General features: G+C 48.7%; 1 protein-coding gene across 1 annotated transcript in view; it reads right to left on the bottom strand.

The window, feature by feature from the left end:
• Positions 1–639: 639 nt before the first annotated feature.
• Positions 640–16,821, bottom strand: part of LOC144169043 (cytochrome P450 3A19-like) — a 34,183-nt gene continuing 18,001 nt past the window's right edge. Inside the window, exons 7-8 of the mRNA XM_077698039.1 lie at positions 8,218–8,383; positions 640–825 (exon numbers count right to left, since the gene is read on the bottom strand). Of these exons, the coding sequence (XP_077554165.1) occupies positions 712–825; positions 8,218–8,383 (280 nt within the window). The 3' untranslated portion in view covers positions 640–711. The remainder of the gene's footprint in view (positions 826–8,217; positions 8,384–16,821) is intronic.

The raw sequence follows: 16,821 nt of genomic DNA, 5'->3' as shown, positions 1-16,821 counted from the left end.
TTTCCGATGGGCGTAAAACGTTAAAAATCTTCCAACAGGCTCAAAACAAGTTGTGATGTTTTCTAGTGTTTGTCGGTCATTATTCTAAAAGAATTGACGAAGACACCACCTTCAAGACACCACTTTGCAGAGGTACTCTCGTGATACATTTAAATACGAACGGCGTGCTTGGCTTTCAGTACATTCTGAGCCTTCATGGCGACGGGTCGCGCATGCGGAAGAACAAGTTACCAGAGCGCATGACGAACGTTGGTTTAAGAAGACCACTGTCTTTATATCGTCCGTAAATCACTCTGAAAAACAAAATACAGAAATATAGCTGCGCGTGCCGTTTTCACTCAACTCAGCGACCAAGTTACGCAATGCTCGCGTGAGTGGGTGCCGAGCACGGTGCGAAGAGAAAGCAAAATGCTCACACGCCCAACGATGCTCTTTACATGCCCAGATTGGACACGAACTCTCCTAACTTGTTCGCACTGCGCATACGCAGTTCGTACTGAAAGCCGCGAATCGTACAGGATGCGCGGTGAGTACTGAAAGCCACGCGCTCAATTGTTCGTATTTTGATGTATTACAATAGTACAGATTTGACACTAGTGTTGGTCTAAAACCACAGCAAATTTTCAATCTCTTGCTGGTTATATAGAATTTTATAGGAAGATAGAATTTTAACCAATATAGGCAGCGCAATTCCTGTGACGTGCGTTGGTATTATGTTGGTTTTTCAGGCTTCAGCTCTTGGTCTCCCGAAATGTTTTCGAACTTTAGCCACATCGAGTTTGGCAATCTTGTTGTTAGAAAGCCACTCTGGAGCTTGATGGGTTCCTGCAAAATACAACCATCATCAGACATGCATAAATGCCTCCGGTTGCTGGCTACGTCCAGCTCTACAAGCCTATGCTAATTTCGTGAAAGAGGTTTAGGGTTCTCATGTTCGAAAAGCCGTACACCGGTGCTACGGTCAAAACTTCAAAAATGCCGTTACATCCAGTCAAATATTTAAGCATTCTCGTAGGACGTGCATGTACTTGAAGTTATAATGAATGCGGAATAACTTTTACAGAACAAAGCGTGTCCACTTTACAAAATCCGGCCTCTGAAAGTGGACCTCAAGCGAAGCAGTTGTAAACCACTACAAATGCTGGTGGGGGAGGGCATGAGATGTTTCTAGTGTTGTTGGGCTTGTCGCTTGCGTACGGTTTCTCTGGTGGCAGTTGTTGGGGCCTGGCTACCCAACGCATGCGCTCGGCGTCTTGGGATACTGGTCTATATGGTTACACTAGTCCTGCGTGTCCTTCAAACATAATAAGGAAACATATTCTTCACCAGGAACACGTAGAGAGGTCCAATTGTTCACAGCAGCCTTATCACCATCATGCGGTTTCGATGCTTGTTTTGTTGTTTTCTAAAACTTATGCTGAAACCTATGCTGTATGCCTGATTAACCTGACGCATCCGCTCGGCGTATAAGGTAAGAACTGCTGCGACCTGCCTGTGGATTTTTTGCTTACCGCAGGAAATTTTTCGGCCAAGTAGATGCTAACACCTTCGCCGTAAAAGACGAAATAAAAAGCCATCGGTAGGAAATCGACATTTCGAATATGAGAGACACGACAGAGCTTGCTGTCAACATGAATAACAAAACATACCAGCAGTCCACAGCTTTAGCTTATCGAAGCAAGGCGTAGAACAGTGTTGTGGTTGAAAACGCTTCCACCAACAATGTTATGTAATGCCCAAAGGGTAGTTGTTCATGCTACCTATTTCAACACACACTGAGAGCCTATGCCAGAGACAGATAATGAATATTGCAAAATATCTCGGCTTAGTTATAAATGCTAGGTAACACTGACCGTGGTTTGAACCCACAGGAACTACACTTAGGCAGTAGGCGCTGTAGCAGAGACCTACGGATCACAATAGATCCGTCAAAAAACTGGGGAAGAGGGGAAACTATATTTGGCTTCTGCTCCAATAATTCCAGTGAGAAAAAGAAAGGGCTGGTTTGCTAGATGCCAGCGATATATGGGTTCAATACAATTGCAATAAAACATACGCAGTTTTCTATTAGCCTGGACAAGCCATAACAATATCCCGACGAATAAATGCGGTGGAAGCAGCTTCCACACTTTTAGCATGTATACTGCTCTAATACGTCAAACTAAATAAACAACAATCACCGTCTGTTTTAACAACCACCTCTTTCGCGCAAGTGTGTTTCATTTTACAGACAGTCTAGGCGCGCAGTTTAATTGACCTTTAACTGTTGGCAGTAGCGGCCGCACTCGCAATGATAGTCTTTTACCACTGGGCGGTTTCAGTTTCCGCCGTAGGTTGCGATGTTGGAAGAAAATGTGGATGTCAAGGGGGAAACTTGCCCCGTAGTCCGATGTACCAGGTGCGATAGGGAACCCAATGTGTGGGACAAATCACCATGTGAGTCTCACTGGCCGCAACTTCACGAAGACTGACCTTTCACAATACACCGCTTTCCACACCGTGAGCGCGATACGAAGAGCGGGCGTCGCTCGATCGCCATTCTCGAACGGAAGAATTTTTCTCCAAGAAGATCGCCTATGGGGAGTTTTTCAGACCGTGACAAAGGCTGCCGGCAAGCGTAGTGTTGTGCATAACAATCTGCATCGGTAAGCTTATTCTAAAGCATGGCTCCTGATGTGTTTACGCGTTGCGTTCGTGTCGTTACAACGAAACAAATTGGCCTGGCTGTTTAAAGCGGCCATGCATACAAAACACAAGTTTGGTTCATTCGAAAGATTGCCTCGCCAAGATCATGCTGACACCGCTTTGAACGCACACTTCGCTCAAATACGCTATAAATTAGGAAAAAGAAAATGGCCATGCGACCCGCTAGCTAATTTCTCGGAACAAAACCAATGATATCGTAGTGCCAGCTGTGCGATTGGCTGAGGCCAGGAAAAGCAAACTCAAATTCGACACAAGTTGGGCTTAAATGTAATGCACATTCATTTAACAGCAGTACAAATGGGGGGAGGGGGGAATGCGGGGGTAAACAATGAAACTTACGAAAATCCGCTGAAAAATAGAAGTACCGATGCGCAGTGCTGTTGGTACTGAGCGCACTAAGCTTGTTTTAGGTGCACAGCGGTTGGCCGCTTTTGAGTTGTTTTACACGACACTGGCCGATTGGCGTAACCGACGTTTTATTACGTGAATCAGCAAAGCATGTTGTTGGGCTAGTTATTTCATATTCGTACCTACTACTGCGCATTCGGACAGGACAAGTAAAAGAAGACACAGGACGGGCGCAGACGGACACAGGACTGCGCTCGTCTTGTGTCTTCTTTCCTTGTCCCGTCCGAATACGCAGTTTTAAGTCTGACTATTACGTGACCCTTTTTGTCGAGAATGCCCCGTGTGTCACGAAACGATTACTTTCTACCGTAGCATAAATCAGGCGGGTGCAAATACGGTCAAAAAAGAAGTAACCGTGAAGAACGGTCCGCGAATCAGTGGCTTAGCATGTCAGTGCCATTTGGGAGGACTGACGGCAAGCAAGGCTACAGAGCCTAATGACGCCCGCACGTTCCCTCCTCTCCATTCAGGGCTTACACGTCGCAGGCAAGCAGTAATTCGGCAGGCGCAAACATACACATTGCACACACCCAGTCGGCTCCATCTGTTCCAAGGCACGCGAGACACCCCTGTCCCACTCTGTCCTCATTGCCTTATTCCCTCTACCCAGGACCACATTCTGTGGGAGTGCCCCTACAACCCTACCCAACCACACAACTACACCGGAGAGTGGTTGGCTGTTGCGGCGAGTCTCCAACAGCAACGGGAACTGGCGGCCCACATCATCAGGGCCCTCAGCGGCTGCCTGGACCGAGGCGGCTGATTCGCCCCACCATCCAATGAATAATAAAGTTTCTATCTATCTATCTATCTATCTATCTATCTATCTATCTATCTATCTATCTATCTATCTATCTATCTATCTATCTATCTATCTATCTATCTATCTATCTATCTATCTATCTATCTATCTATCTATCCATCCAACCATCCATCCATCCATCCATCCATCCATCCATCCATCCATCCGTCCGTCCGTCCGTCCGTCCGTCCATTCATCCAACCATCCATCCATCCATCCATCCATCCATCCATCCATCCATCCATCCATCCATCCATCCATCCATCCGTCCGTCCGTCCGTCCATCCGTCTATCTATCTATCCATCTATCTATCTATCTATCTATCTATCTATCTATCTATCTATCTATCTATCTATCTATCTATCTATCTATCTATCTATCTATCTATCTATCTATCTATCTATCTATCTATCTATCTATCTATCTATCTATCTATCTATCTATCTATCTATCTATCTATCTATCTATCTATCTCTCTCTCTCTCTCTCTCTCTCTGAAAGATCGTTTGAATGCCCGCCCTTGTGAGTTCATGGCAGACGTCACGAGAGCACGCGATTTGGCGGGAGAGTCAAAATTATATCCGAAATTAATACATTTCTAAGTGAAGACGGTATCGTTTGGTGCCTGACAAACGCAGGCGGCACTATAAAACACGAAATGCATGAATAAACCCAACATTTATTTTGTCTGCATGGCCCCTTTAAGCTAGCTGATCAGAGCGGTGACTGCAGGATTCTTTTGTAGCTTTCGCTAGCGCATCAGCTTTTTCAACGCTTAGAATATCTAGTCTCGTGTTACTTAAAGTGCACCAAACGCCTTTCATCGTATTGCCGGCATCCTTGAAGCCCCGCCGTTCCACGCTGCCGCTAGCCCATCTTTCCTACTCGTGACGAGCGCTGAAACCTGTTACCTCACTTCAGTAGGCATCGCATTCCCTTCGTTGCACTGCAGGGCAGTATCATGCAGGTTGGCACAACCAGGCTAAGCCGTAGTGGGAGTAGGGGTACCTGCCTTGTTCCAGAAGCTGCAGCTTTGACGTCATTTCCAACTCTGTTAATAATCCGTATGCGAACGAATCCGAAGCAGGACGTTTGGCTAGTTGGTGATACGACTTTGACATGGAAAAACCGCACTATACGGGGACAGAAGAAAAGACAGTGACACGGGACGAGCGCTAACCGTGTCACTCGTCCCGTGTCACTTGTCGTTAGCGCTCGTCCCGTGTCACTGTCTTTTATTTGATCCCCGTCTAGTGCGCTTTTTACCATGTACAGTACATGCCCATTAGGTAAACGTGCAACCAGTGGCTCGAACCCGTTTCATTTATATCAGGGGTCGGCGAACTTTTGATGCGGAGAACCGAGTTGCATGAAACTGACACGGCAAGGGCCGGACGGAAAATAGGGGCCGGGAAAGAGCGAGAGAGAGAGATAAACATTTTTATTTGGCAGCTAGAGCTTTGTGACAGCGGAGCCTTTTTATAGGTAGCCATGTGCCGTCCTTGATGCTACCGCTCTCTCAACCAGCAGGACCTGATCGCAAAAGATGGAGCTGGGCAGCAGCGTCTCCCACTGCTCGTGGGAATGAGGAAGAGGTAAGGTGGCAAATGAGGGTTCTGGGTGCATTCAAGGATAATGTGCCTACGTTTTCCTGATTGCGTACAGAATTTGCATTGGGCTTTGTGTTGATTTGGAAACAAGGTGCATCAGTGTTGGGTGGGGATACGTGTTTGTTTGCACAATTCTGCGACCGAGTCTGTAGTGCTCTGTAATTTCCTGGTATGTCGTGAATGGCATAGGTTCATTTGAGTCCTCCGGGGCCTGGTCGACATAACCTCGGGCCTTAAGGTGGGCTTGATCATTGCCCTCCATGGAAGAGTGGGCCGGCGCCCACACCACTTTGACTACCCTGTATGGTATGTCATTATGCGGTATGTCATTGCGGTATGTCATTGGAGCTACCCAGCCCGACGTGAGACTCCTGCATACTTCCAGGGAGTCAGTAATTATGACAGTTGCCTTCGTTTGTGAAAGTGCTAAGGCTACAGCTAGGTCTTCCGCGTCTTTTGTTGAGGCTCGTTGCAGGGTTGCTCCGACGACGAGGTCTGTCTTCGTTATCACTACCGCTACTTCGGCTTGTTTTTTGGGGTATGTGGCTGCATCTGTGTAGGCCACTGTGGGCAAAGATCCATACTTTTTGTCCAGAGCTTTGGCTCTTGCTTCTCGCCTATCCTGATGGTGAACGGGATGCATATTCTTCGGTAGTGGACGGATTATGATGTGCTTCCGCCATTTCTTTGGCATTTCCTTTGTGGAGACAGCGGCCCCCAATGGCATAAATTTTGTTTGGGCAAGTACCTTCCGGCCCGTTTGGGTTTGTGCGAGGCAAGCTTTTTGGTTTGACAGGTGACCTTCGATTAGCTCATCGACTTTATTGTGTAGCCCAATGCGAAATTGCCTGTCGGTGGACACGCTCATTGAAAGCCCCAGAGCTTGTTTTGTTGCTTTTCTGATAACAGTGTTAAGTTTGTCGGTTTATCTCTTGTTTAAAACTGCATACGGCACTCAGTTAGTTATTCTGGAGAGGATGAAAGCCTGGACGAGACGAAGTGTGTCTTTCTCTTTCATGCCTCTCTTCCGGTTGGTGACTCTTCTCATCATATGTAGAACCGGTTCGGATGTTTTTGTAAGCCGCTGTATCATTTGGTCGTTCTTCGGTCGGTATAGTCTACAGCCCACCCGGGAGGCCCAAGAGCGCGATGTTGAACAATTGCGGAGACAGGACTGAGCCTTTAGGGGTCCCCCGACAGCCAAGGGTGATGGGGTTCGAGGTGGCGTCCCCGATCTTGATTATGGCTCTTCGGTTGGACAGGAAGTCGGCAATATAGTCGTATGTCTTCTTTCCGCAGCCTGTGTTGTTCAGGTTCCGGAGGACTGCCTCGTGTGCCACGTTGTCGAAGGCTCCCTTCAGTTCAAGTGCGAGGATGGCCCACGGGGAGTGACGAGTGGTGGAGACGAGGATATCTTCCTTCAGTTGAATTAGGACATCCTGGGTCCCGAGGTGTCTTCTGAATCCGAACATTGGGTCCGGTATCTGCTTGGTCCCGTCGAGGTGTTTCTGGATGCACTTCAGTATTTTCTTTCCCATAATTGTGCCTAAGCAGGACGTAAGACAAATTGGTCGCAAATTTTTGATGTGTGGTGACTTCCCCGGTTTTGGTATAAAACGGATTTCCGCCGTCTTCCATTGTTCTGGAAGTTTCCCCTCAGTCCAAAAATTATTGAAATGGTCCATGAGGGTTTCAAGGGCTTGCTCGTCTAATTTTGCCAGAACTTTGTATGTGACCTGGTAGGAGTCCTGGGACGCCGCTTTTTCTGCTTTCGGCGATGGCTGCGTTAACTTCGTAGAGCTGTATGTTTTTATCGAGTTCGGCGTGCGGGTTCCCAGTGGAGTCCTACGTGCTTCGGAAGAGGGAAGAGCGACGCAAACGACACAAGGGCGGGGGGCTTTTTGAGCCGGTGCAGAGAAAAAAGTGAAGACGTTATCTGACTAATGGTTAAGGCGGGGGCCAATTTCAACGGGCATTGATCTCGCTTTGTTCCTGTGTATCCCCATTGGAGGTTAGGACTGCCATGTCAATCTTTTGAAGTGATATTGGGAGCGGGCTCTGACGTCGTGCGGGGGGCCCAATAATACTTCCCCGCGTTCGGGCCGCGGGCCGCAGGTTGCAACCCTTAGTATACCTGGCTGTTTTGCGCGTAGAAATACAAAAATTTCGTGAAACAGCTATGCATCGCGTGAGCAGGCGCTTTGCAATGGGCGCCAGTCACAACAGCATTTTTAGAAGCTTTATGGACCATTTTTTGAGACTAAGTGGGCTGTTGAAGTTGGCACACAATATCTACGCGTCCGATCAGTCCAAATTTATTGGGACACTACCCGATATTTGCCCAATTCGTCCATAAAGCCGTTCCGGCGCTCACTAATGCGCCTGGCCCATTGAACGACACGGTGGGAAACACGTCCGAAAAGGCCAGCGATTCCGAGTAGCCAGATCGTCTAACGTCGTTCCGCCCAGGTCGCCACTGAGTAAGCAGTGCATAGCCCATATTCTCAGTTCATTTTCCGTTTGCCGCCAGGATGCTCGTTGGCATTCTAGTTTAGAGTGTGTTTTCAGAATTCCTACTGTGTTTACTGCGTCTTTCTTTCAGTTTGTTAACTCAAAGCTCTGCTTTTTGATGGTTCATTTTTAAAACACGTTTTGGGCTGTTTGGAAGTTAGAAAAATAAACGAGCGTACCTTGTGTTGCTCTTCGCTGACATGTATGGTGAACCTCGACACGAGCGTGGCTAGCGCAACCTTCACGTTGAGGACAGCAAACGGACGGCCTATGCAGGCACGCGGCCCATTTCCAAATGGCAGGAAACAGGCGGGATGGATGTTGTTTTTGTTGTCTTCATTGAACCTGGTGGAAGGAACAGAGAACAGGCTTTTAAAGTACGTACGGGTTTTATTGGTTTATTCGAAGAATAAAAAACCTGGGGGTGACGTCAAGCCCTCATTTTTTTAATGCGGAAAGAATATGTGGCTTAGGGAACGTATGGGCAATAAATAGGGGAAAAATCGTGGTCCCTTCTTTTCTAGGACGGAGAGGGACCGGCGGAGCGTTTTAGAACACGACATACAGGTAAGACAAAGTGCAGGGGAATGGCATAAGAAAATCTTCTTTGTCTTGAACGTTGAAGTAAGTCATTTCTAAGGCGGACACATTCACGCACAAAATTTTATTTGTACTCTACAAGTTTGAAAAGAGGTGCTTCTTGAAAATTGATGTGCTCAGTATGCATATCCAAGTGATGAGACGTGGAAGCGTGAGGTCCAAGTCGTGTTTGGATCTTGAAAGTAATGCATCTTTCTAAATAGAATGAAAATGCTTATCAAAGTTATGAGACATGTAGTGTTGAGTTCCAAATCACCTTCTAACAACGCGCTACATTGCACACACCGACGTTTTTTTTCCCAACACTTCGCGCTTCAAAGACATCTGGACCCTGGTCGGTTTTTATCGCACGTCAAAAATACCAGGTAACCTAGGTAGAGGAGGTTAGCTCAAAATAGCGCGTGGAGATATAGGCTGCAGGAGAACGCCCAGATTACTTTTTGTAATTTGTAGGGTAGATCAGAAGAGGGAGCTAATTCAAAATATTTTGTGGAATTGTATCGGGAAGGTTCTCAAGGGGGCTGTCTTTTCTAAATCGAGTGCACGGCCAAAGATTATTTTAGCTGTTTTTAGGAGCATTTTGGTCGAACGGTTACCATAAAAAGGACCAAATCTAAATGCGGAACTGAAAGAAATCAAAATCAAATTTCGATCGTTTGTAGTTTGGGTCACACCTGACGCTCAAAAGGCTTTTTACAGATCGGCAGCCAGAGACAGGTATGTTATGTTTTATCTTCAAGTAAATAGCATCCACTACCACTCGTTTACCGAGCATCGAAGGGATGTGAATGACGTCCCGTGTTCCCATAGGGAGCATGACTAGCCGGTTTCCGTGGTCGGCAACATTGCAAACGCACGCCGGAAACACTGGTAGCGATTACCAAAAAAACAGGAGCAAAACAGCAGACAAGCCTTGCTGCTTCTCTTCTCTATGTGGGTTTTCGTAGCTGACAACTTAAACAATTTCAGGCACAAATATTGCCCAAAATACTGACCCTGGCTCGCCTGAAGATACAAAAAAGACAATGAGCAGCGGCTCGCTTCGAGAAAACTTAGGACACGACGAGAGAGCCGCTGTAATGGCAAGAAGTTTCGCAACACAACTCTTATACTAAGTGAAACTTATATTGAAACACGAGTGACTATACATCTGAAATCCGTTAAGGAAGTACTTTACAGCGTGGCAAAGACAAAGCCATGCGTGCTTCAAATTACACCCCGCGTTTTCTTCTTCGGCATTGTTAACACCATTGACCAGCTGAGCGAAGATTTCGTTCAAGAAGACATAATAATATGTCTAGAATGCAGACAGACTAAGCCAAGTAGGATCTCGAATGATTGAAACAGGTGTGTGAAGCTACCAGACATATAAGCATTTTGTCTTACGCGTCAGCAGCTTGACGACATGAGACTCCAAAACTGTTTATTCCTTCACATTTCCTCCTACGAAAGGCCGTGTGCTCGACAGTTGTGGCATATTTGAGAGTGAAAACAGCACCGGCAAACGTTCATGTTCAGTGCCTTGTGCTAAAATTCGCGTTGGTCAAAACATGCGTGCCGGTTACCATCATGACATTCTAGCTACGGTCCTTGGAGCTTGGCTTACAACACTCCTGCTGCATTCATCCTTTATTGACGTTTTCGAAGACTTCGTGAAATCTGTAGCCACGCGTGGGACATTTTTTGGGTCGTCTTCGGTGTATTTCCGCTGACGGCGGCATTAGTATGGGTCTTTGTGGCCACTTGGGCTAGTGGGGATGAGCATCACGGCCTCCCACTGTGCCTCGTTCGAAGTTCCGAATAAAAGTGGGTGCTTCGTAAGAGTTTTTAGGGGTTTTTCTTCTCAACACGGACCCTGTGGGAGAAGAGGCTAGACGCGTGAGTTGCGACGTGTGGTGACTGTCTTGGTGCTCTCTGATGGCATTGTGGACGCCTAGGGCTAGAAGTCTGTCATCGGGGGTGTAGGGAAGAAGTAGGTTTTCCACAAAAGAGCAAGTGTGTTACGTTCGGTGGGTGTGAGACGAAGGTGGGGGAGGTGATACATAAGACGGGTAATGAGGAAGCTGTGCACGAGCCGTAGACGATCCTGTTCATTGAGGCCGTGCTGTTTGTTGGCGATACGCCGGATGAGGTCTGTAGTTTGAGTGGTTTAGTGTTTAATGTATTGGACGTGGGGCGCTGGGGAGTGGTTGCGGGTAAGAGTAAGCCCCAGGAGGCGAAGTTGCGAGACTTGGGGGGTTGGGGTGGAGCGGATGTAAGCTGTATAGGAGGGCTTGGTGGTGGTTTGGGGTGGGGCGGGGTGAATATGAGAAGCGAGATTTTTTGGGGAGAGCAGCTAAGAACAAGGGTATTGATGTGGTGAAGAACTGTGTCGAGGCCAAGTTGCAGAGTTGTCTCAGTATGGTTGTGGGAGCCGGAGTGCACACACAGGTTAATTCGTCTGCATAAAGCGTGCTGCGGAGAGTGGGAATGGTGAGGAGGATGCGGGCTAGGGGTCGGAATGTTAGAATAAAAAGCATAGGGGATAAAACAGCACCTTGCGGGGTGCCTCAGTTTGGCATGGTGAAAGGAGCTGATTGTGTGTGACCGAGGCGTATGGTAGCGATGCTGGTAGAGAGGAAGTTGTATACATAGTGGTAGAAATGGGTGCCTAAGTTGTGGCGCGGGATGGCCTCTCAGAGTCTTTGGTGTGAGGTCTTGTCGAAGGTCTTTTAGAGATCAAGGGAGAGGAGGGACGTGCGATCGCATTGGTATGGGTGAAGATAGAAGTCGTTGTGGAGTTGAAGGAGAGCGTCTTGGTTGGAGAGGTTCGCGCCAAAGCCAAGCATGTTAGGTGGTTAGGCCTGCGTACTCTCTAGGTATGAGTTCATTCTGGTTTCGAGAACGTGTTTTAAGAGCTTGCCCAAGTAGGATGTAAGGGAAATGGGGCGGAGGTTGCGGATGGAATGGCGTTTGCCTGGATTAGGTATAATTTTGATATTGGAATGTTTCCAGAGAGAGAGAAAGACGTGCTTTATTTGAGGCCTGTGCGAGAGCACTCTTGCTGTCTGCATCAGTGCTGGCCTGTGTGGGCGGTTGAGTCGTCAGGGAAGGTGGGTGGGATGGTAGGAGTGTCTGTGATGGGTACCCAATACGCCTCTTGGTCACTCGTCGGCATAAACAAACGTGGCAAGAGAGGTCCATAACAAAGTGAGTGTGGTGATGTTTTGTGTTAACGGTAGCACCCAGTCGAAGTAGGCCGTCGGGCGAATGTCCTCGGGGAGTGTATGGAGCGTGCGAGCACGGAAGAGAGTATAACACTTACAGTCCCACACCAAATGTTCGGCCGTTGCAGGCACGCAACACTGCAGACAGAGTCCTTCGCCGTGGTCATTGCCGTAGCATTTGCGGCTGAGCGCAGGTGAGAATGCGGTGTTGGTGCCAAGGCGGTGAACCAACGTCTGTGTGGCCCGCGGTAACCTCTCCGGCATGGGAGGAACAGGGCGCTCATGCTCTTCGGTGCGGTCTTCCCTAACCTCACGAAGACACCGGAGTATCTGTCGGCGTCGCTGTTGTGCGAGTGCTTTCCTGACAGTTACATCGTGCAGGCTTGCATTACTGATGGGCAATACTATCAGGGAGGTTCGCTGTCCAGCCACAGCTCGCGCCTCGCTGCGAGCCCACTTATTGCCCTCAATACCTGAATGGGCTGGTGCCCAAGCAATGGAGGCGGCTATGTTGAGGTTAGAATGCAACTCCAGGAAAAGTGCGACCAAGTCCGCGAGGATTCCCGGATATGAATACGAAGCTTCGCTCACTCGCGTGCAGATGTTGTACGCGCGAGCAGAATCAGTGAAGAGCAAAAGCTTGTGGGGTACGTCCCTCGGTTGGAAAGTATTCCTCGCCCACTGTGCAGCATGGAGGAGGGCAAGTAACGCAAGGTACGTTGTTTCGGCGCTGGCGGTACTCGTAAGGAGACCCGCATTAGCGACGCAATGGGTGGTGTCAACCCAGGCCACCGCACAAACGTGCAATAGGCCACTTTCCTCCGCCTCATCAGTATCATTTCGTGGAGGCACCGAAGTCACCGCTATGCCGGTACATACAACGGTGTGTGTGACGGGCGATTTGTGCACGACGCTGAAATTGTGCGCCTTGGCAAATCGAAGCCGGCTTGCAGAATTTCGAGGCAGAGATCCCATGCCACGAGGAAGCGGCTTGCCATTCGTCAAGGGAATGCTGAAAGTCCATGGAGGGAGAGAGGAGTGTAGCCCAACAGCCATAGTGGGTAATATTATAAGCTCGTCTAAGATGGAAAGTCCCGAGTTGGTGCTGCTAAGGCGGGTCCCTCTGGGCTGAGAGGGCTTGCTCGGCTAATTCCGTCAGCAAATTTATCCCACCATGCGCATAAAGCTCACTTTGGGGTGTGTATTTCGGCAACCCGGGAACAACCCTTATGGCCTCCCGGTTAATCTTCTCTTGTTGCTCTTGCTGCCGGCGGGTAAGGACATGGTAGTTGTAAGCGTAGAGAATGCGGGAATTGATTATAGCTCGTACCAGCTGCCGCGTCTCCTTCTCTCTTGTACCCCAATTTATACTTTTAACTCGGCGAACGAGATGCAGCCAGGACTTGCACTGCGTGGTGACTTTCTTTACCCATGTCAGGCTTTTACCGTCTTGGTCAATATATGCTGCTATAACCATGATGGAGGGTTTCCTTAGTATCCGTTGGCCTGCCATGGAGAGAGAAAAATAGTTGCGGATAGGCTCGGTTTTCATGAATAGGCCATTGAAAACTACTTCAGATTCTGTTTTTTCAGCAGACGCAGTCATTCCCATTGTCTGAAGGTACGTGTTAATGACATCTATGCCAAGCTGTAATGTTTGTTCCTGTTCACCAGGTGCTCTAGTTGTAGCCCAAATGGTGATGTCATCAGCGTAGATTGCAAAATTTAATGACGGAATTTCCTCAAGCAATGGCGGGAGCCGTGCCATTACGAGAAAAAAGAGAGTAGGCGAGAGCACTGCACCCTGGGGTACTCCAACCCTGTTTGAGCAGGATGGTCCGATGTATTGTCCTACTTGCACTCTGTACGTTCGATTGTACAGGAAATTTTTGATGAAGGTAAGCATACTACCCCGTACTCCAGCGACCTCTGCGCTTTCTATCACAGCTCTGTGTGGTACGGAGTCATAGGCTTAACGGACATTCACCGCCACCACAGTCCGTGTCTCTACCGCTGACTGAGCACTGAGGACCTGGTGGTGCAGTACGAGCAGGATATCCTGCGTGCTTAGGCCTTGACGGAGGCCGATTTGATGCGAGTAAAACGTAGAAGTTTTGTCAAGGTGCCAATTGACGCGCTCTAGAACCATGCGTTCAACCAGTTTACAGAGGTTGCTCGTGAGGGATATGGGTCTGAGATTGGCAAGGTCGTTCGGTGATTTTCCGGGCTTTGGAATGGGTTTGACAAGGGAGTCACGCCAGGCATCTAGAAACGTGCCGGTCCTCCAAACCAGGTTAATCCCGTCTAGCAGAAGGTGTAAGGAAGATTCTGGTAGGTTCCATAGTTCTGCGACGGTGACGTTGTCCAGGCCTGGAGTGCTATGAGGATTCGCCCTTGCCAAAGCTGCGTAGAGTTCGGTCATAGAGAAAGGTTTATCTAAGTCTGCCAGACTTGTAGAAAGGTGATCGTCAATCTTCTGTGGTACTGAGTTCCGAGAATATATTTTCGGATCAGGCAAAGTCGCTGGCTGGGGGAAAAATATATCGCCTGCCTGGAGGGCCAACTGCGCTTCCGATATTTGCAGGCGAAGGGCGACTGCTTTGGCAGCGGTTCGTTTCTTCGATTTTCCTTGCCAGCTACAGAAAAGGCGCCATATTTGGGGAACACATGTATTTCTATTAAAACGAGAGCAGAAGTCAGGCCACATGTCCGAGGCAAGCTTAGCGGCATAATCACGTGCCTCAGCCGATATACAGTTGAGGCGACGGCGCAGCCGAGACGGTTTTCCGTTCTTTCTGTATTCGCGCAGTGCAACGAGGCGTTGACTCCATAAGTTGGCGAGGTGAACATCTGGCGCCGGGGAGCCCTCCGTAATGTAAAACTGTCGTGTGGCCAACCGTTTGGCTTTGTTAATCGTTTCTAGAAGTTTTTCCAGGCGGGTTTGCTCTGGCTCGTCGTATATAGTATCGAGGAGTGTAGCCTCTAACGTTTCGCGAAACCTATCCCAATAAACGACGCTTGTAACGTATTTTGCAGTTTGTCTGGCGTGGACACGGAGTCGAAGAAAAATGGCAGAATGGTCACTCCCCCAAGTATCCGACCTAATTCCCAAGCGATGGATTTGGGCTTATTTGTCCAAGTAAGGTCGGTTGTTGTATCGTCTTGACGGTCATGTTGACTAATACGTGTGGGACAGTAGATGTCGTTTATAAGCGTGAAGTGATTGTCCTCCATCGCACGAAGTAGGTTTGCGTCGTGAAATGTGTCAGCTCTGGCTCCCCAATGTGTGGGTGCGCATTGAAATTGCCGCTAAAGACAAAGAGAGAGCCAGGACGCGTCTTCCCGAGGTTTTCCAGCCAAGACCAGTCAACTTGAGCAGTTTTCCGTACCGAGGGGCGGACGTAGACGGACACTATCACAACCTCACGCTGATGAAGCTGCAAAGTTACTCCAACAACTTCTTGATAAGATGTACACCGGCGCTAAAGATCAAGGTCGACATGCTGAAAACGACTGTCGACTAAGACCGCTGCGTTACCGTCGTAAGTGACAGGCTGCATCGACGCGATTCCCACCGGCTTGCGTGACATGCGCTGCCGCCCTGGTATTGTGGGTCGCAGACATGTGTCGTAGCCGGGTACTGCAAAGTTGGGATCTCGCGTCTCTGGCAGGAGAAAAATGGTCGGTCGGGTCCATGTTCGATACCGGACGAGGAGTTCCGCGTTCTTGCGAGCGAATGTTCTGCAATTCCATTGAAGGATCCATGGTGCTTGCCCTTGATGTAGTCGAGGTGCTGTTGCAAACGAATGGCTATTATCTCTCGTTGTAGCGGCGAAGAAACATTTTTTTTGAAGGAGCTGACTCTGTTGGTCAATAATGGCGTTGATAGTGGCCGTCAATTGCTTCTGGCTTTCCTCTATGCGCTCCAGGTTATGAATGTGTATTTTGACCGGTTTAGAGTATGCAGGGTTTAGATTAGGACTTAACGACCTACCGGTGACCTCAGGAGACTTGGAAGCGTTTGAAGCTTCCCAAGGAGATTCTTCTGTGTTTACCTTCTTTCCTGAAATATGGGCAGCACTTAAAAGGACTGTATCTTGACCAAAATCTTTCCAGGCAGATGGAAGGGTGTTGTGTTCCCAATGCTGGTTGAATAGTTGTACGAGACGTTTGATCGCGTCTTCGGTAAGGTTGCGGAGAAGAGTGTTAGTTATTTATCAGGGCCAGGCGCAGTGTCACGTCGAAGTGCTTGGACATCGGTACGGAGTTCAGAATTATGTGATAGGGGCGTCGAGCTGCGAGTTGGGGTGCCAGTGTAGATGGGGACTCGGTTGAATGAGGGGAGGGTGGTGGTATGTAGAGATCCTTGAGGGAGGCACAGTGGACGGCGGGGGTTAATTTGGATTGATGGATGATTTGAGTGGTGGGGTGGTGGGATTGGATTTTGCTTGTAGTGGGGTTTAGTAGAGAGTGGAGTAAACACCAAGCCTTCTTGGTACAGTTGGCCATGCGTGCCATCACAGGTGTTAGTCCAGTGATTTCGAGACAGTGTGGCCGCGTGCGCTTCGAGTTTGGAGCGAGGGGTGGTAAGCTTTAGTTTGAAGTTTCGGCGGTGATTGTGTTTGCACCAATGGCATTCACGACAAGTGTAGGCTTTCCAGCGATTTCCGACGTGGGTTTCGACGTATTCAGAATTCAGAGTGCGGTAGGGGTAGGGAGTTTTCGTTGCCATTTCTTTGGCAGTAAGGAGTTGGGTGGCCCAGTCCACTAATTACTCGTCGGAGGCGTTGGTAGGAGGAAGGGGGCATGCCGCGCGGAAGAGACCCCATTCAGTGTGTGTAGGGGGAGGGTGGTGGTGGGTTTCTGGGGGCTTTTGACAGGGAGTTTAGTTTCGATGAGGAAGTGATCGCTACCTAATGTTTGGGGGGTGGGGGCAGCGGTGAGTCTAGGAAGGTTGGCACTGAAGGTCAAGTCAGG

This window comes from Haemaphysalis longicornis, unplaced genomic scaffold, assembly GCF_048455015.1.
Source record: "Haemaphysalis longicornis isolate Haplotype H1 unplaced genomic scaffold, Haemaphysalis longicornis Haplotype H1 scaffold_2, whole genome shotgun sequence".
Taxonomy (NCBI): Eukaryota; Metazoa; Arthropoda; class Arachnida; order Ixodida; family Ixodidae; genus Haemaphysalis; species Haemaphysalis longicornis.
The sequence above is the reverse complement of the archived record's forward strand: the minus strand, read 5'-3'. Positions and strand labels throughout refer to the sequence as shown.